The sequence below is a fragment of the Volvox carteri genome (assembly GCF_000143455.1).
Source record: "Volvox carteri f. nagariensis unplaced genomic scaffold VOLCAscaffold_29, whole genome shotgun sequence".
NCBI classification, from domain to species: domain Eukaryota; kingdom Viridiplantae; phylum Chlorophyta; class Chlorophyceae; order Chlamydomonadales; family Volvocaceae; genus Volvox; species Volvox carteri.
In genome coordinates, this window is record NW_003307572.1 from 853,685 (window position 1) to 872,800 (window position 19,116).

General features: G+C 57.3%; 3 protein-coding genes across 3 annotated transcripts in view; 2 read left to right on the forward strand and 1 right to left on the reverse strand.

The window, feature by feature from the left end:
* Nucleotides 1-229: 229 nt before the first annotated feature.
* Nucleotides 230-4,747, reverse strand: cax3 (Ca2+/H+ antiporter, cation antiporter, membrane protein; the record flags this gene model as incomplete). The annotated part of the gene is made up of 10 exons (XM_002952400.1): nt 4,699-4,747; nt 4,352-4,556; nt 3,763-3,963; nt 3,423-3,512; nt 3,031-3,184; nt 1,837-2,639; nt 1,680-1,776; nt 1,148-1,332; nt 672-735; nt 230-465 (listed from the first exon to the last, which is right to left on the reverse strand). Exons 2-10 carry the CDS (start codon nt 4,499-4,501, stop codon nt 230-232), a joined length of 1,980 nt encoding a protein of 659 aa, XP_002952446.1. The 5' UTR covers nt 4,502-4,556; nt 4,699-4,747.
* Nucleotides 4,748-6,568: 1,821 nt separating this feature from the next.
* VOLCADRAFT_105498 (uncharacterized protein) lies at nt 6,569-14,232 on the forward strand (the record flags this gene model as incomplete). The annotated part of the gene is made up of 14 exons (XM_002952323.1): nt 6,569-6,620; nt 6,890-7,048; nt 7,403-7,579; nt 8,029-8,931; nt 9,254-9,508; nt 9,771-10,411; nt 10,766-10,933; nt 10,970-11,135; nt 11,882-11,957; nt 12,038-12,139; nt 12,209-12,348; nt 12,641-12,873; nt 13,271-13,573; nt 14,035-14,232. The coding sequence occupies 14 exons, from the start codon at nt 6,569-6,571 to the stop codon at nt 14,104-14,106; spliced, it is 3,447 nt and encodes a 1,148-aa protein (XP_002952369.1). The 3' UTR covers nt 14,107-14,232.
* Nucleotides 14,233-17,796: 3,564 nt separating this feature from the next.
* Nucleotides 17,797-19,116, forward strand: part of VOLCADRAFT_118102 (uncharacterized protein) — a gene marked incomplete at both ends in the record, with an annotated part of 44,884 nt that continues 43,564 nt past the window's right edge. Inside the window, 3 exons of the mRNA XM_002952324.1 lie at nt 17,797-17,869; nt 17,986-18,107; nt 18,815-19,066. Coding sequence (XP_002952370.1) covers nt 17,797-17,869; nt 17,986-18,107; nt 18,815-19,066 — 447 coding nt within the window. The remainder of the gene's footprint in view (nt 17,870-17,985; nt 18,108-18,814; nt 19,067-19,116) is intronic.

Sequence of the window (19,116 nt, forward strand, 5' to 3'; positions counted from 1 at the left end):
TCCACCTGAGAGGAGAACGCGGAAGACTCAGCCATACTCGGCGTCCTACAGCCCTGCGCTAACACTACTTCAAACTCCCCGACCTCCAATGCCGCGTACTCTTCGGGGCCCCCGGATGAATCTGGCAATGCTTTCCGCACTTACTCTTGCTGTCATATCCTATGACTCGCAAATGGGCGGCACAACTCAACGAGGAGGCCTCCCGGGATACCCGCCATGTTGTCGGACCTTACACTCGGGAGTCGTGTACGACAGCCCAGATGTACACCGACTGGTAGACCAGGTAAACAGCCACCGCCAACACGCCGACTCGACGGGTGAGACGGAAGCGAAACACAAATGGCACGACGAGCGCCCACATAAGTAGGATGCTGGACGAGCAGCCGTACAACACCCGCAGCGACAGGTCCTTCGGCAGCTCCATTGTGCCGTGACGGGTGGCGTACGTGAGTGACGTCACGAGACCTGAAGGCCATGGAGATGGGTTCGTGAGCGTCGGGTGCTCACCGGCGAGACCGGCAGCGGAACAGGGAAGTCGAAAAACGTGGGATGGACAATGGGAAAATCGCATATATGGAGAAAATCACAACGACGAAAATCATCACCACCAGGCTGTAGGATACCTAAGCAACTAGACTTTGCCCACCCAGCCCGCCTCCCCAGACCAATACCTGCTAGCAGCACGAACATTGGGCTTGCGAAGCAAGCGGTGATGGCCATAGAGGGCAGACCGTCCTGGGACATGAGTGCGGGCACCCGGGGCAAACCAGGCAAGGGCCAGGATGCGGCGTTACCACAGGAACATGCCACAGGAGGCAAAACGACAACATGGGAAGCAAGAGTTCGAGGGCACCGCCGGCTGGCCCGAGCGGAGAATGCGCAACCAAATGCGTAGCTGTGGCGGACGGTGCTTTTCCAGGCGTCTGACCTCCCCTCCTCACACACAAACTCCAACCTGCAAACACTACGGGGCCAGAACCTCCGGCTCTTTTCTGACGGTCCCCTGTACAACAGGGCCCCGCAAAGAACGGTCGGTGTTGGCGCCGCAAAGCATACCCATACGACCACTGTCCTCGTCTTGCAAATATAGACAGTGAATGCACGAAACATACTCTGCGGAAGCGTCAAACCCTGATCTTCCCCTTACCTTTGCCAGCGTGATGTTGGAGACCAAGTCACTGACGCTGTTGCCCCAGGCTAGCAAAGTGGCGCCTAACAGGCTGGGGCTAATGCCGTAGATCTGGCCCAGAGCCACCGCCGCCGACACCAGCTCCCCCGCTGAGCAATTCAGCAGCGCCATCGCCTCGCAGAACACCACTACAGTGGCCACACCTGCACCGGCGATGGAAAAAGGGAGGGCCTTAATATCCGAGCGTGCGCGCGTCCGTGTTCATGGGTCGTACGCGCCTTACGCTTAATGTATCCTTCTCGTTGCATCCCAGTCGGCGTACTTGCGCCGCAGCCCTTAAAACCCTAAGCCACAACAACAGGCAGATGAACTACACCACAAGAGCGCACGGGAGGCTGACTTGACTATAAAGCATTCAGCGAGAGAGGACTGCGCATATACCAATGAGGTAGATTAAAGCATGTACCACGCGTGGGGCAAAGGGGCATCAGGCACAAATGTAAACATCAAATCCATCGGTCCGGGAGGTGGGATGGAGATTAAAACGCACCCGCCGCGTAGCCATGCAGGTGGCCCTTCTTCGGGTAATACCTCGCCGCAAACACCGCCACCAGCAGCCCAGCACCCGTGGACACAAGCCACCAGCGCTGACGCCAAAAGCCGCCCGGCGCATGCGCGTCGTCCAGCCAGCCCTGCGCCCAGCCCACCAACGTGGGCAGCAGCATTGGCAGGAGCACCGCGCACGTCTTGCGGTAGCGCGCATGCGTATCTACTGCCACGCGCGGCATAAAGAGCGACAGCAACGCCAGGCCTGGTCGCTCCACCCGCCGCCACAATAGCTCCATCCGCCCCGGCGGCTTGCCGCTAACCTCCCGCCGTAATGACGATGTCGCGTCAACACTGCCGCGGCAAAAGCCGAGGCCGCCGCCGCCGCCGCATGGTTTATACGACGTGGAAGCTTCCACGGAGTCGCCGCTGTACGTGCGGCCTGTGGCGTGGAATGCCGACGGCATCAAGAACGGAGGTCCCGCCGCCGCCGCTGGTGGCGAGAGCACCGGCGGCGGCGGCTTGTAGCTGCCGCCGCCGCCACCGTCGCCAGGCTGCCGTCTGCTGAAGCTGACGCCCCCATCGGGCCCAACGCCACAATAGCTGCTGCTGCACACGTCACCGAAGCCGGCGGCTGCCGCGCCACGGAACCGTTCCATGAGGAAGTCGTACACGTCTTCGTCGTCCTCGCTACTCATGTCAGCATCAGCTGTGGAGGCCCCCGCCCCAGCTTCCTCCACCGGCAGCTCACCGGACATTGCACCGGCAGGTGCCGTCTCCTCAATTCGCTCCAGAGTGAGACCCCGCTGTAGCAGCTGCTGTTGCTTTAGTTGTTGCTGCTTGGTTGGTGAAGTGGAAGCCGCAGACCCCGGCAGCAGGGGGGCCTCCGCGTCCGTGTCTATGCCTGACGCCTGGGAGACATGAGACGCGCCACGAGAGAAGTCTCGAACGCGCCGAGAGCTCTCTGCGTGGTCCCAAGGAACCACGGTCAGGCACGGTCAGGATTAGAGCAGCAAGCGCCGGGGGCCTCAAACACGTGGTGGGTATGGCCATGGGCCCACGGCACGTAGTGAAGCTTACTCGGAAACACAGTTGTAAATATTTGTATATATATTTTGTAAATATTGTATATATATTTTGTAAACATTGTATATATATTTGTATATGTATATATTCACACAATTATACGTAAACCCCAAGAAGTGGCCCAGACCTCTCTGCCATCCGCCATCATTGCCGATGTTCCAGGAATTCCCCATGGCTAGGTTACAAACTCACAACACCTTAAAAAGCTTCATGACGTCCGTCACTCCACGTCCCAGTCCCCTTCAGGTCCCCTCTGCACCGTCACTCACCCCGCATGAAGCTGTCCAGGGGCTTCAGGCGGTGAGGCACCTCGTGCAGCCTAGGGTCGGCGTGTACGGGCTCGTCACCACGGCTCAGCAGTATAGTCGCAACAATAAAGGCCAGGTAGTATCCTGCCAGCAGAGCCACCTCCCACACCATCACCTGGAGAGTTGCCAGAGGGCCGGGGGCCCCAGGGCGGCGTTGGCGTTGGCCACAAGGGTAAGCAGCTCCATCATTTTCCTCTAAACAACTTTCTGAATATCAATCAGCGTTTGCTATACACTCCTCGTTAACCTTCTCCCCGAAAAGCGATGTCTCCTGACCCGTTCCCGCCCAAGACCCTTCCGGCCGCACTCTACCCAGCCGTTCAGCCAGCAACCCGGCCCGGTCAGCTGCTCACCACTCCGTGTATGAGGAAGGCAAACACGGTGACCACACCCCCCAGGTAGAACAAGCAGTCCTTCAGGAAATAGGACCGTTGCACCTTCACCTGCAGGGGGTGTGCGGTCACCATGGGGCCGGGGGGAAATGCACGGTTGGGAAGGATAGCCAAGAGTGATGCGAAGATGTAGTGCTTGGGTGGCGAAAACTTACTCCAGTGCGCAACCACCTCCTTCCTCCTGGTTCGCCCCGCCCCAGCCAAACCATCAGGCCCCAAGTGCAGCGGCCCCCTAAAGCGTCATAGCATATGCATCTCTCCCAAAAGAGTCGCACGTCGCGTACCCATCCGCCCTACCCACCCCGTCTGACGTCGGCAGCTGTCTCTTTGGCTTTGGCGTAACATCACCCGGCCCGTCCACCCCCTGCCCCGCCCCGACCTCCTGCAGCCCGGAGAACAGCACCACCAGCCCGAACACAATGTTGCCCACAAACAGGCCGCTGCCTAGGGGCTCGCTGAGCGCCATGGCGATGGCTCCAGGGGAGCTGCTGTCGCTGTCACCCTGCAGGGGCAAACACAGAACGACGGACAGAATGGCAAGGAAGGGAAGCAACACGTGGGCACAGGAGAGGAGGCGATGGTCGTGGCCAAAGCGGTGGTAATTGAGATACTTTGCAAGGTAATGCTCGCCATGCAGGCTGCAAGGACCATGTCACTAGCAGTGATCTGGGCAGAGATGGGCAGAGATGTCGACTAGCAGTGATCTGGGTATAGCGGATGGATTTCAACAGAAGGGAATAACGGTTGGGGTGGTTGTGGAATGGTTGCGCTCCGGATGGGGATTCGGGAGAGGGGGCATACCAAGGGCTTCACAGGGGGCCTGCCCCAGCTCGTCGACCAGTCCGAACATAACCGTTAAACCTGTCAACGATACAACCAAGATAACCGACCTGGCTGATAGCTGCCAGCTGGGTGAACACGTCGGGTGCGCCGTTGCCGAAGCTTAGTAATGTGGCGCCGGCCACACAGGGGGGCAGCCGTAGGTACTCGGAAATGAGCTCCAGGCTGGGGCAAAAGAACCGTTCCGCCACCAAGAGCATCAACCCGAACAAGATGGCAATCCACAATAGGAATAGGGCAGTGGAGGCCAGCTCTCTGCAGTCGCGTTGTGAGCATATAGGCGGTTTCGGTCAGTTTCCTGGGGGCTCCTTTAGACAGCTAGCCTGTTAAGGCCAACGCGCTGGCTTGAGGGCAGGAACTTATCGGGCACAATTGGCAGGGGCCACCTCCAGCTCACATTTGCGCGAGGTAGCAATAGTGCACCTCAAGGTAAGGTATCCAGCCGTCTTCGGGACGGCATGATGTGTGTGCGCGCACAAATGCGCAGCGCTCCTTTCGAGGAACTTCATTAGGCTGGCATCCATGAATTTCGTTGAGCCTTCGTGCTCGGGTCGAACGCGCTGCCACAGTTGACGCATGCAAGGCTGCAAACAACGACAAGACCGTAACTACCGCGCGGATAGTCGACCCCACCCGGCGCCCCCGACATAAACGCAAGGTCATCCGCGTCGACAGATTATCTAAATTTTTGATGTGTTGAGCAAATAGTCAGCATTATTCTACGTCAGCATGGGGTCAAGTTCGGTCGGAGCTTGAGCAATAGCATAAGGCAAACTAATTTGTCCGTCTGTAAACTTAGGATTGTTAGCAAGAAAAAATACAAACCCTAATGTTGACCCCATCATAGCTTTTCGCTACCGTTCTGAGGTCACGCCGTGAGTACAGGCCCAATTAGCATGATTAACCAAACAGTTTTTCATGACCATCATGTTGCAGTGATTTACAACTTGGCACATACAGCCGTTGTGGGTGACTGCATACGGCAGAAGGGGGGAATCCAAACAATTTTGTCATACGTGTGTCGATATTCTCAGCATGTGCATGCCGGCAAATTGAAACTTCCGTTAGCATGGATTCGGCTGCTTCCGCATTGTGGCGGCCGATTACTGAGTTGGCGCGTTGGCGATGCAATAATCCTAAGCGCGCTAACTGTCCTGTCCACGCACTTGCACAAACCATACTATAATTGTTGCAATATTTTCCAAATACGGTTATGGAGCTACGTGCGCCATGGTCTCACATACATTTTGAGCCCTGCTCACGACCGTTGGCCGAGCAAAACCTTTCTGGCGGGCAGTCCTTGCCGCAAAGCAGCATCATTCAGAATATTTGCGCATCGGTGAGTCATCCTATTATCTCCGACGGACTCTTAGGAGACGGATCTTTATTTATGGGGACCGCTTGTACGGATTGCCAACGGAAACGCGGGAAGCCTCTGCCGTCTCGGTCGCAGTCATTCCGTTCCGGGTACCTTCCATAGACGATTGCACTTTCATCCGATTCAGGACTGATCATACTCGGGACAGTCATGGTAATGCAGGGCATTTGGTAGCCGTCGAGACGAGTCGTTGCCAGCAGTATGCAAAATGGGGAAAACGCGTTCACATGGCTCGATCCAGACGGTTTGGTATTGGATGCATGCTTTGATGATAAGTTACAACCACCTTGCTGGCGTGTGGTTGCTCAGGAGCTCCTCAACGCTTACCCACACAGCTTAGAGTCTCCCAGCCACGGCCAAACTAGACATCTTGCCCCCGCGAAGCCGGTCCTTCTTCCACCCTATCACACAGTTCTCGCGGCAGGCGTTGTCCATGGCTATGGCATGTCCGGGCCCCGCTCCGTCTTCATCACGGCGTCCGCACCAGCTGCACATGACATCGGACTAAGTACCGCGGACCAACCGTTTGCCCGCGGGAGCACCAGCGCTCACTTTGAAGGCTTGCTGCAGCAGCAGCAACGCGCGGCAATTCACACGTGGACGTGCGATGCTCGGCGCTGCTTGCCCTCGTTTCACACCCGTCCTCCATCCGAAGCACCTACCAGCTATCCCAGCAGCCACGCGCTCGGCAATGCCAAGGGACACTGCACCGAAACCGCCGCCTCTAATGGGGGCCCTTCTAGCTCAGCCGCTCACTGTTCACTTGTCACTGCGACCCTCCGTGAAGTCGCCAGTATGCCAACCCCTCTGGACGTGTCCCCGCCAGTTGTGAATACATCTCAAAAGGGGGGAAACGGCGGCGGCGGCAGCTGTTTCGCCAGGGACATGCATGGCGGCTATCCGCGTGCGGTCCGGGGCAGCACTGGCCCCAGCGCCAGCTGGTGCGGCATCCTCGCCTGCAAGGGCGCCTGGGCCGCTGTGCAAGTCTCTCCTACCCGAGTGCTGCTGCTGGGCTTTGAATCAGCTCTGGAGCCGCTTCAGGCACCACGTTTAGGCGGCCAGCCTGGGACTGTAGCACCGCCGCGCGGCCACGCTGGGCTGCGCTGTCTGGACCTGGACCTATCAGCTGCAGTGGCGGCAGTTGAAATGGCCCCAGCGAGGGGAGATACACCCAGGGGCTGCCGGGTGCTGTCGTGCTGCAGTCATGCAGGACGAGTCTTACTGGAGGTGGCTGTGGTGGGCGCCACAGGGACCGACGGCGCCGACGACGGCGATAGCGGTGGCGACGGCAACGGAGGATGTTCCGTGTTGTTGAGGTTCAGTTTTCCAGCAGAGAGGCCGCTTGCGAGGAACGCCATCGCAGCGGCAGGTGAGACTATCGGTACGCAGGACCCCGCTGGGGCCGTTTGCCGTACGGTGCCGTCAGCGAGCGCTGGCGCAGGCACCGCCATGGCCCCTGCGGGACCTAGCGCCGCTGCGGCTTCAGCAGCCGTGGTGGCATCTGTGCGGCTGCGTATGCAGATCGCGACCTGCTGTCCGCTGCCTCGCCTCGCCCGGACCGGCAGATCGCGGCGGACGGGCTGTAGCAGCCGCGCATCAGCGGCCACTGTTGTCTCCGACACGGCGGCAGCAGTAGCAATAGCGGCCACGGATGCGGCTGGCCCGCCGGGGCTGGTCGGCAGCGTCTGCGGGCGCCTGTGCCTCCTGGCGCCCTCGTGCCCAGGCGCACTAACGAATGCAAAGGACGTGGTCTCGGAGCTGCAAGCGGGTCGTCTCACAGCGAGGGGCTCTCGGGCCGCTGTCGGTGCAGCACCCACGGCCCGGGGGACTGTACTCGCGGACAAGCAGCCAATGGAGCCGGCGCCGGGTTTGGAGTTAAAGGCGCAACTTAGCTTGCCAGGTGAGCAACCCGTGGGATCCAAGACCCTGGCCACACATGCATGTACACACCAGCGGAGTGGCCCCTGAGGAGTGGTTGTAAGTGCTGCTTTGGGTGGGTGGCGTTTTAGCGGATAATCTTAGAAAGGTGCAGATGAGAAGGCGGCACATCGCACAACGTTTCCCCAGCCGCTTCTCAGTCACATGTTGCACTGGACACTTTAATAACGTGTGGGTATCGTTTGAACTGTGAGACCCGGGATATTCGGGACTGCTTCAGGCCGAGCTTAAGGCCCGGTTGGCCACGAACCTCCTATGGTAGCATATTATTATTGGCGTGATGCCCATCCATACGTTTGGTGCAGTTGTGGGTGGGGAGATGCTGGTGGGGCCATGGCGGGGGATGTGGAACCATCGCCCGGCCCTGCCCGCGGGGCCTTATTGCCCACATTTTGCCCATATTGGCTGCAGGGGCCGTGTGCAGCATACACCCGCTGAAGAAGGTCCGCATCACCGGCAGCAGCGGCTGCGGTGCTGGCGGTAGTAGCGGCGGCAAGGGCGCAGGACAGTCCAGGGTGGATCAGGGCTGCGGTCCAAGGGGACATGATGAAGATGATGACTGTAATGGGAGCAGCAGGCCCGCAGCAGCGGTGGCGGCGACTTTTGCAGCGGTGCTCTGCGGCGACGCGGCGCGGAGCCTGGTGGTGATACGTGTGCAGTGTGACGGCCGGCAGACAGCGCGGAAGCTGTGGATGGCAGCGGCGGGGAGGAAGCACACAGCAGCGACAGCTGCAGCCTCTATGGAGCCGTCCTCCACCACCGCCACCGCCGCCTGCTGGGCCTTGCAGCAGTTGCTCGCCATACCAGGTGTACACTCGGTACTGCCGGTGTCTCTTCCTTCGGCTCTTAACATTGCCCTGGCGCCGACGGGCAGCAGCCGTGGGGTCGGGGCCTGGTGTGATGCGGTGCTGGTGTGCCCGGCTGCAGTGGTGGTCCTGGAGACCCTCGAAGGGCAGTTACGCGGAGTGGGAGGCGCGGACGCGGGTTGGGAGCGGGAAGAGAGAGCGCACGACGTTGCTCGGCACGGCGGAGCATATTTGTACGACAATCAAGGTCGGATAACCCGGGATGACGTGGTGGCACAGCAGGATGCGCTGCAGGAGGAGGACGATGATTGGGGCAGCTGGGGCCACATGTACACGCAGCGCCAACGTCCGGCGCTTCAGCGCGGGTATGAAGAGCAATACAGCAGCCAGTACCAGCACCTGCACCAGCGCGAGTACCAGCGCGACCGCCACGAGCACCAGGATCTGGGGGACGGAGGCCATCCCTGCGATGAGGCACCGGCTTACGAGGGCGAGGGCAGTGGTTGTGGTGGGAAAGGCAGCGCAGTCCGATGTGCACTGGGGCCCATGAGACTGGGCCCGTGGAGCCGAGCGATGGTACTGCCTGCGGAGGTAGCCTGGGGATGGTGGTGGTTTCGGGGCGAGGAGATTGGGTGGGGCAGGAAGTCGGGGGATGTGTAGGTACTGTTCGCGCGGCTCCCTTTCGGGAGAAGGGAAGGAAGTGAGCAACGGGAATTTGAAGCATGGAAGTACCCTTAATCAGTTTAATAGCGCATGTTACAGGTACGCGGTCCGCTGGTTGCAGGTGCAATCGTTGCCACCGCAGGTCCTCCTGCCTGCAACTGGCTCAGCTGCCACCGCCGGTGCCTCAGCGGCCGCTCCTTCGCCGCCCTTCGCCGCCGGTGCCGTCACTAGCGCCGTGCAGTTGGACGGGCCCCTGAAACAGGCCCGGGATGGGGTGGGACAGCCTCAGCAGATTCCAGATGGGGAGCTGGCCGGTGGCGGTGGCGCTGGCCGAGGCGGGGAGGGGGCCGGCACCGGCGGCGGTGCGCGAGAGGCGGCGATGGTTAAGGTGTTGGTGCACATGTCACGGCGATGGGACGCGGGTGCGCAGTAGGGGAGGGGCTGCTTTGCGGGGAAATACGCGAAAAGGGACGCTATGGTGAGAGGGGCGACAAAGTGAGGAGAGTCAAGGCGGAAGCGGCAAGAGCAGCGTTTGGGACCTCGGAGGCCATGCTGTCGTGTGTGGCGCTTTGCCATGCATGGCGCCTGTCTTAATGCCGCTTACTGCTGTTGCTGCTGTGCCGTGTCGCCGGCTCACCTCACCTCAATTCACCTCATCCCCCACCGTGATGCCCCTGACTCCAGATTTCCAACATGCCTTGGAGCAGCGGGCTGCACTTGGGCGAATGACGCACCTTACCGCCCAGACGGAGCGCCTCCTCGCGGATGCCGGACAGCGGCCTCAGCCCACCTTCGGTTCATCAGGTGCCCGGCCGCCCTCTCGCGCTGCACTGCTGGACCCGCTGATGGACCTGGAGGAGGAGCTCCGCCTGCTGCAGCGTCGGGAAGAGCAGCTGCAGCAGCCGGGCGCTGCGCCCACGGGTGTGACCCGTGCGTCATTAGAAGGTGGAGTGGCTGGGGGTGCATCTGCAGCCATGGACAGGCTTCTGGACGAGCTTTTAGGCGATGAACAGGTTCCGGTGGCGGCGGAGACCGCAGCGGCGGTCCGCGGCGTCGCTGATAGGTTCACGGTCATGGCTGCTTCCGGGGGAAGTAGGCCCGGGGGTGGTTCTGTCGTGGCTTCGCAGGTGATGGGGCCGGCGGCCGCGGCGGCGGCTAGGACGAGGACGGTGCCTATGCTGCCGGGTGCTGGCATGAAGGACGGCGGCAGCGGTGGCGCCAACGTTAATCCGCCTGAAACGCAGTTGACAGTCCAAGACGTATCTTGGTCATTGGTATTGGAGTCTATAACGCAAGCGCGCCATGGGAGTGACTGGGTCCTGCAGGTGTGTACCGCGAGCATGGCGCACCTGATGCGCCTTATCCGTCCACATGCACTTTGACGTCGACCCCGCCAAAAATCATTAACGGTCGGCCGGCAAGGGGTGTCGTGGCACAAGCAGAATCGCCCCGCTTCTACCTTGTAGAATACGCCGCGATGTACAGGACTGTCGCCCGCCGTTATGCTTTTGTTAGAGGTCATTTTTAAAGCTGTCGAAAAAGCACTCTGGACTTTAGAAAGTCTAGAAGTTAACGCTGTAAGAATTGGTTCGGGACGGTGGGGCCCCAAACACGTCGCATGCCCGCATTCCTGCCGCCCCGCCCACCCCCTCTCCATCGATGCTGACGTCTGGCGCCAGGCAGTACTCCGACTGGTGGGTGGGTGTGATGACGTCACCGTTGACGATGGCTCTGGTGATGACGGTGCCGCTGGCGCCGCGTTTCGCGGTACCGGAGCAGCGCCATACCTAACTACCACTACCACCAACGCAAATACAACTACACCTGCAGCATCATTATGTGGCGACGTAAGTGCGGCGCCGGCGGCTCCGCCCCCGCTGCAGCTGGATGACGTGGCGCTACTGGTGTACTGTCCCGCAGGACTGCCGCTGGGCAATGTGCGGGCCCGGTGGTCGGTGCTGCAGGGAGGGCGGCGGCGGGTAGTGGTGGAGGCTGGGGTGCCGCTGGGGGACCTGTTGGGACTGGCAGCAGCAGCGGCGGCGGCACGGGGTAAGCCACTGTCCATCAGACTGATGTTGATTCACACAGAGCCCCAGGCAATATAGGGCAAGGCTGCCAAGGGATTGGACCGCAAGAGGAACAGCCAGTTCGGATCACTAACTATTTTTGGGTGTAGGCCTTTTAAGAGCGGCTGCACACGCGTGAACCGGCTGCATTGGGCTGCGAGCCGGTGAGGACGCTGCCGGTATTATGGCACAAGGAGAAGGATGGTGGGGGCAAGGCATGACCCGACAATTAATGCAACCTGATCCGAGCCTGGGCTGGCACGCATTACTACCGTGAACGTGATATGCAGGACACAGCTGGGCTTGCCCTGGAGCTGGACGTGGCCCAGGTTCGGGCCCCGCTGGGAACGAAAGCCCGGGCCGGGACCTGCAGGTCGCCCTGGGGCCGCTACCTAGTCTCTTTGACGCGTGGGATCCCCCCTCCTGCTCGTCCTCTGGTGACCGCTATGACTTGGAACCGCCCTCCTCGTACCCGAATAGCAGCAGCAGCAGCAGTAGCAGCGACGATAGCGACTGTGATAGCGATTATGCTAGTGGTGACAGTGGCACCTGTGCCACACGACACAACCAGGCCGGTGGTAGTGGAGACAGTCCCACACCGGTGGACAGCATCTGCAGCGGCAATGGGGTCGTTAGGGGCGGTAGCAGCAGGGCTCGGGTGTTGCAGCTTGGGGCAGTGGTGCGGATGACGGCTCATGTCCTGGCCACACGCGGGCATCTCCGTTGCAGCGGCGACGGTGGCTATCGCAGCCGAGGCAGTAGCAGTAATAGCCACAGTAGCAGCGGCGGCGGAGAGCCCCTGCAGGTCAAGGTGCTCGATCTGGGTCCTGTCGTAGTGGATCTTGACACTCTGCTATTGCCGTCACCTCTGTCGCTAACCGACAGCGCGGTGGGTGAAAAGGAAACGCATCACCAGCAACATCAGCCGCAGCACCAGACGGACAGCAAGATTGCCGCCATGCCCCGCTCCAGCAGCATTCCAGGCAGGTCAGGCGTGGCAGCAGCGCTTCCGCCTCCTCATCCCCTTCCAGGTCAGCTGCTGACGCCATCCCGCAGTCTGCTGCTGGTCACCTCTTCCCCGGCTGGGCGCAAGAAGGGACGGAGCAGTCCTGATGTCAATATGTGCGAGGCCCTCCGGACGCGTCTGTTGGCGATACCGGGGTTTCGAGTTCCCAGGGTTGGTGGGAACAGGACAGGTAAGGAATGGATGTTAGGGGAAGGTGAGCCTTCTCATTTATAGGTCCAGATGTGGATGGTGGCTGCTGGGGGTTGACCTGCCGTGCTGGAGACCGAAAATATTGAGTAAATCGCCGACGAGGTTGTACCGCTCAGTATAATACATGCTATTTCTGGCTTATGCATCGTGTTCATGTTTTTTTGCTCCCGGCTCTCCTCTGTTGTCTCCTTGCAGCTCCGCCTGTGAATGATGTCCTGATTGTCATGTCCAGATTCCTTTTCCTGTAAGGCATATGTACTGCATGCGTGCAGGTGCTCCGAAGCCGGGACATTGCTTCCCAGCAGCAATCCCCACTGCTGGGTCGCTGGTCTGGGAGGGGGCCCTCGGCTGGTGCTGCGTCGTGACATTGTCACCGTACGGGGTGTATGGCTGCGAGGCAGAGTTGTCGTACATGGGTGCCAGCGGCGGCGATGCCTCTTCATCAATTGCTCTTGACCAGGTCCAGTGCTACGTGACTGAGGTTTCTGAGCTCTGGTGTGAGCAGGTAGGGACCACCGAATGGGTGTTACTTGCACGATGATCGCCACGTCCTCGGAATGGATTGATGCCGTTTTCAATCGCGAAGTGGATCAGGAACGTTAAGTGTGTCCGTGCTTCGATGCATTACAAATGCTGATGTGGGCCAGGGGCGCTATGTCTGTGTCGCCACATCTGCATCCCCAAGGGGATTTTGATCCTGCTGTAGAGAGGCATTAGTCCAGACTCCGGCTCTTGTGGGCTGACGGTTTGAGATGGGCGTCAACCAGCATGCCGTCGTCTTCATGAATAGGTGGTTGGAACACCGTACATCACCTTGAGCTGAGCGACCAACTTACCCAAGTTTTCCTGGCCATTCTTTTCTCTTCTCCACCCGCTCCTTTCTATTATCCGATTTGCTTCAGGTCGGCCGCCGCCTCACCCTGCTGAGTCCCAACCCACTGGTGGCCACCCGACTGGAGCGGCTGGAGGTGGCGGGTGATGCGCTGCAGCGATGCGTTGACACTACCTTGGAGCTGCTGGAGAGTACGTTGCTGACGCAGCAGCGGCAGCAACGACATCAGCAACAAAAACAGCAGCCGTATGCGACAGCAAGGAGATCAGGGTCTGCTAGCTCGGGGCTAGCCAAGGCCCGCACCTGCGTGGTGGACGCGGCCAAGGGGACGGCTGCGGCCGAGGCGGAGCCTGCCAGCGGCGTGTGTTTGCAGGTGGGGTTTTAGCCGTGACCGATAGGTTGTCAGCGCAGACTTGGACGGGTGCGCATGGTGGCGCACATGCATGAGTTACGGGCATGCGTCCAAGTCCGGATGCATTTTCACACCTACTACGGCGCCCATGGAAGCCAAGATACCCCAGGGCTGCGTTATACTTTGCGTTGTGCAGCTGAGGGGTATTGTACAGCTCTAGCAGTGGCATCTCCAGTCCTTCACAGCGCGGTGCACCCAGTTTGGACGCCAACAACGCAATGACTCTGATGCAACGGCTCTCGAGCATGCTAGTTGGGTTTGCGGCTCTTTCGCGTTGTGCACCCATGCCCACCTAGCGGGAAGCGCTTATTCGGGGCCGGATTGCGTAGTTGTTCATATGCGACATGTTCTCCTGAAGTGTGATCTGGTGCGGCCCGTCTGCTCTCCGGATTGCTGTGCTCTACCTGTGTGTGCGAACGCAGGATATGCTGCAGGAGGTACAGCAGCTGCAGCTGCAATTGAGCGCTGCTATGGAGACACTCCTCACCTCGTGAACCAGTTGCGAAGAGTATGGCAGCGGGCTATCTACATGCAAGCGGTGTCAGAGGTCGCGACAAGGACGCCACATGGGTTTTTTAAGGTCCATTATGTATTTACTATCACGTTTGTGGAAATTTTACTGTATGTGGATGTCATAATCTCTGGGTGTTCACATGCAGATAGGGTCTAGGGAATGCAGGATAGAGGAGCAGCAAGAAGGGCTATGTAACGTGAAGAAAATTTGATGCGCAGACGTGTATAGACTCTCTAAGTATTAAAGCGCCCTTATTTGAAAGCTTTGTGGATGCCTCGGACGGAAAATTTTAATTGAGGAAAATCCTCGACCCGCTGGTCAGCAACCTCCCACTAACATATGACATTACAAATCCTATGGCCCTATGGCCCTAACATATGACATTACAAATCCTATGGCCTATGATATTACAAATCCTATGGTGTCTAAGGGCGTCCATACAAAACGCGCCACGTAAACTTTAGAGTAATGAACACAGACCGTCGATGAACCCGTTTACGTTTACAAGCTTCAAGCTTGTACGGTCCAGACGAGCCAAAAGGCTCATGAACCGCCAAACTGGAAACAGGAACTCAAAAAAGAAATAATGCTAATACCCAACAATATCAGATTGATTAATCTTCAACGTACTGCAACCTGCATTTTCTAATGTCGTCCAAGACGCGCGCTAACCCGCGTTGATCCTTGACGCCCATAATCTCGATCATGCGGTTCCCAGGAGTGGGGATTCATTTACCCCAAAATTATTCAGAAATGGTTACAGGTGTACAATTTGCTGATGACACGGAAGTTGTTTTAGAAGGAATCCAAGCAATTCCGGCTTTCATTGACTGTATGAGGGTGTACGCACAGGCTTCTGGACAGCAACTTAACCTGGATAAGGTTGAGCTGTTACCTCTCGGCACCCACCCACGTCATATAACAATAAATCATGACATGAAGGTCGTACATATGGCTACGGCTCTCAATCTACCTTTTACGGATGTGGGAGAAACCACAGGCAGAGACTGGGATGTGCAACTAGACAAAGTCTGGGCTCGGTTTCGACGCATTTCGGTGTTAAATCTTTCCATTTTTGGACGTGCACATGCAGCGGCTGCATATGGGCTGCATCGTTTTACGTGGCATATGGAACACGGGGGGTTTCCCCCAGAAGCTCAACTCATGAATATTGAGGCTAAAGCGGCCAAGCTTATTGATAGGAACCTCGGACCGGTCGCACAAGAAAGACGACTCACCGGGGTTCCTAAATATTTGTTATATGGCCATCCAACTTTGGGCGGTTTTGGGGCATTAGCAGTACGACAACATGTACAAGCGCGATGGGCGTGCTGGGCAGTGCGTTTTGTGAGAGCAGTACTCCAACCAGTTTTAGTGCGTCCGCCTTGGGTGATGGTCATGCACTCTTTCCTACATAGCCTTTACCCCAAATATAATCCTTTGTGTATTTTTACGTCCCAGGTGGGAGTGCCTTGGTTTGGATTAATCGTTTTACCGCCAGATGTTCAGCGCATTGTGACAGCGTTGGCATACCTTCCCCCAGTGGAAGATGTTGATGACCACCCGTTAGTTCCTAATGCGTGGTGTTGGAATTTGCCATTGTGGGGAAACCCTGTTCTTCCAGAAAAAAGGTTGAATGTCCAGTTAGATAACATCCGCCCGGGACTAGAATTTCGACATCAAGCCCTCCTGGGCTGTAAGGCATTGCATACGTTGGGGGATGTTCTTTGCGCGCGCGAAGCCTTGGATGGAGTTATGAATGCAACGGACCAAGCAGGCCTAGCAATACGCAAGGCTTGGCATCAAATAGTGGATCAATACCTCCAACCGCAAACCCCACTAGCTAAATCCCTGTGCACCTATCGTAAATGGCAGGAATGTATGGATGCTATTGGCGCTCTTCTAGATGATATTCCAGCGAATTGGAGACAGGCGGCTAGTCTTTTGTTGCCGTTGAGTGTAGAATCTAGGGAAGCGATGGTGCCCCCTATTGAGTCGGTTACCCAAACCCTACTGTCGAGGCTTGGTTGGAGATGGGGTGTAGGGCCTCCAATCCGATTCCAACATTTATCCGTTAAAATAGCGACTAATATGCAACTTTCACCTTTTTCGATGGCTCGCCGTGTGGCCCATACCCTTTTCATCAAAGAGGCGACGGGTTCTTCTGAGATATTGGATGAAGCTATTCTTCTTTTGCAACGGACATTCCATCGTTTATGGTTTCATTTACGGTGGGAAAATGAACAAAAAGAGGTTTGGTGGCGTCTCGCGGTTGATGGGGTGCCTATGTTAGGAAATTCCCATCTTAGGATGTCGCGCCCAACGATGTGTGGTTGTGGAGGTTATCCAATAGGTTCAGTGGGAGGTGTATCCCCTCGCTATCATCATTTCTGGGCCTGTCCGGTGGCGCAGGCAATAGCAGATCAACTTACTCTTTCAATAGGATTGCCAATCTCAAGGGAGCAACTTTGGCTTATCCAAGCCCCACAATCAGTGCAACAATGTGTTTGGGATGTTGTGGCTCTTGCTGCGGTGTCAGCCATGGAGCATGGGAGACGTTATATGGCTGCAAACATGAAAACCAACCCGGCACTGTTACCTGGTCCTTCCCTTACGGAAGAAGCAATTTGTCGAGTTATTGTTGACTTTTGGGGCCGTGTTCAGAGTTTCGCAGCTTTAGGAATTCCACGAAAAGGTTGGGATTCCGTTGGCGCACATCACCCCTTTTTGAGGATTATATCTGGCAAATTGCTATGTTCGCGAGAGCGGTTACCGATGAGAGGTTAATTATCTGAGATGATAATCTTTTGGTATATTAGTCTCTACTGCAGTGCACGGCCAGCTGGCCCGATGGCTCTACTCTTCGGGAGTCTGGAGCCCACTGTAACAACCACACACACCCAGGAGTAACCCCCAGGTCCCAAAGCTTCAAACGGATATTCGCATACGCAGGACAATCTAGCAGCACATGACATTCATCTTCAACAGCTTGCCGGTTCCCACAGACCCGGCACCACCGGGCAGACCGTTCCCTACCGTGCGGTCGATTAACCGCCAAAGGCCAAACACACATCCTGAAACGCATCAGCGTGACGTGCTGTTTTGGCGAGATATAGCCGCTGCCATGCTTGGGCAAACCCATCCAATGCTTATAGCGGCACATCTTTACCCCTGGTTGCCTATTATCTGAAACAAACAAAGCTGGATCCACTGTCAACCGCTCACTTTCCCAGTCATCATCAAATCGGTTCCGAAGTTCACAGATCAGCTGGCCTACATCTAGATGAACCCGACAGTTTAGGATATTGATGCATCAGTTGGGCAGTATCGGACCCGTGACTGCTACCCCAAGGTGGCAGATACGACTAGTTCCTAATCATAAGCTTCCTGATGCACAGTATCGTTTCATAAAATTGTTTGAGGGCGAGAGTAATATGCAAGGCTTTACACAGGATTTTGGAGGCAAACCCTCTTGTCTACATCGGTCGGCATCTTCATGTAGCAATTAGCATTTCCCGGCGATTTTGACCTTTGACAATATGCACGTATTTACTAAATTGTTACATCATTAGATCAGTTGGTTGTTGGCCATGACCTCCCGGGGACTTAAGCACAAATCGGTGCCGTGTAAGTGTTGGAAGGCTGGGGAACCATGCGCTTTCGGATATAAATGCCAGTTCGCACACGATACAGGCGAGCTGCCGCCAGCGAGATCTGTGGAGGCTGCAGAGCCGTCGACTTCGGTGAGCACTTGTCGAAATTTGCTTAGCATCTGTTGTTAATCTGCTTAGCATCTTGTTGTGTATGCTTCAAAAATCATGTTGTTGTTGAACACATTGATCTTGCCCTCAACCCACAGAACCAAGCCTTCAAAACCAAGCCATGCAGGTGGTTCACGCAGCTGGGACACTGCAGATACGGAGACAAATGCAACTTCCTACATGTTTCTTTGGGTACATCGGTAAGATCGGGTGTGGCGTCGTGAGTTGGTTTCGGCAAAGGGCCACTGATAGGTTTAATGTCACGACGCCCTGGCACCTACGATGCTTATGCCGATACATTGAATCAGCCCGTGACTTTGCATGAGGAAGAGGACGCAATTCATCGCTTTCTGTGCCAGGACCCTGCGTGTTTGCTACGTTTCGTGTCGCAGGTGTTGCGGCTGGGGTATTACCACACGGTAGACATAACAAGCACGCACGGTTCCTGGCATGGGAATGAAGGATTGGGTCATTATGCTCAGCGGTGTTTAACCCGCCCCATACCCTGCTGGGTGGCGCGCGCTTTCAATTTAGGATCTGTGGTTCTGGGTCGCAACCGGATTATGTTTTGCCGCAAGGCAAATGGACTGCTCCCCGCGGATGAAGGGCTTACCAACCCTAGTTATTGCCCGGTTATGGCCCTTGGCGACTGCCTTGGTAAGGGCCAGAGAACTACAGCTTGCTCGGAGCTGACCTGCTTCGGGGACGCCATAACCCGAAATACATGTTATAGCTGTGGCTGGGCCTTCGGTCGATAGGAGCAACGAAGCAATTCTGCAGCTGCTCAAATCATGGGCCTCTTTTGTCACTGACAGCATTATCAAACTTTTTTTCTGCTCGATGCCACCCCTGCAGGCAATCCTCAGTACCCCAGCAGCCAAAACTGCCACCATCGCTACACCTCCAGCCGTTCCATCGCCTCTGCAGCAGCAACAACCGCCGGATATGGCTGTACAGTCGGCCGCGTCGCCACTTCCACGGCCACCGCCAAAACCAGCAGCTTCAGCAGTGCAGGCTGCGGCGACGGCCTGTCCAAAGTCCTTGGTCCGGGCCGCATGCGGCGCCGTGCGGCACCAAAACTTTGGTGAACTACGTCCGGCGTTGGAGCAACTGAAGACCTGCGGCCAGCCGCTGACCCGCTCCCAAGCGGCAGAACTTGTGGAGTGCGCGGCAGTGGAGGTGCTGAACGCGCCTATGCTCAAGGCAAGTATTGATGCGGGCGAATGGGA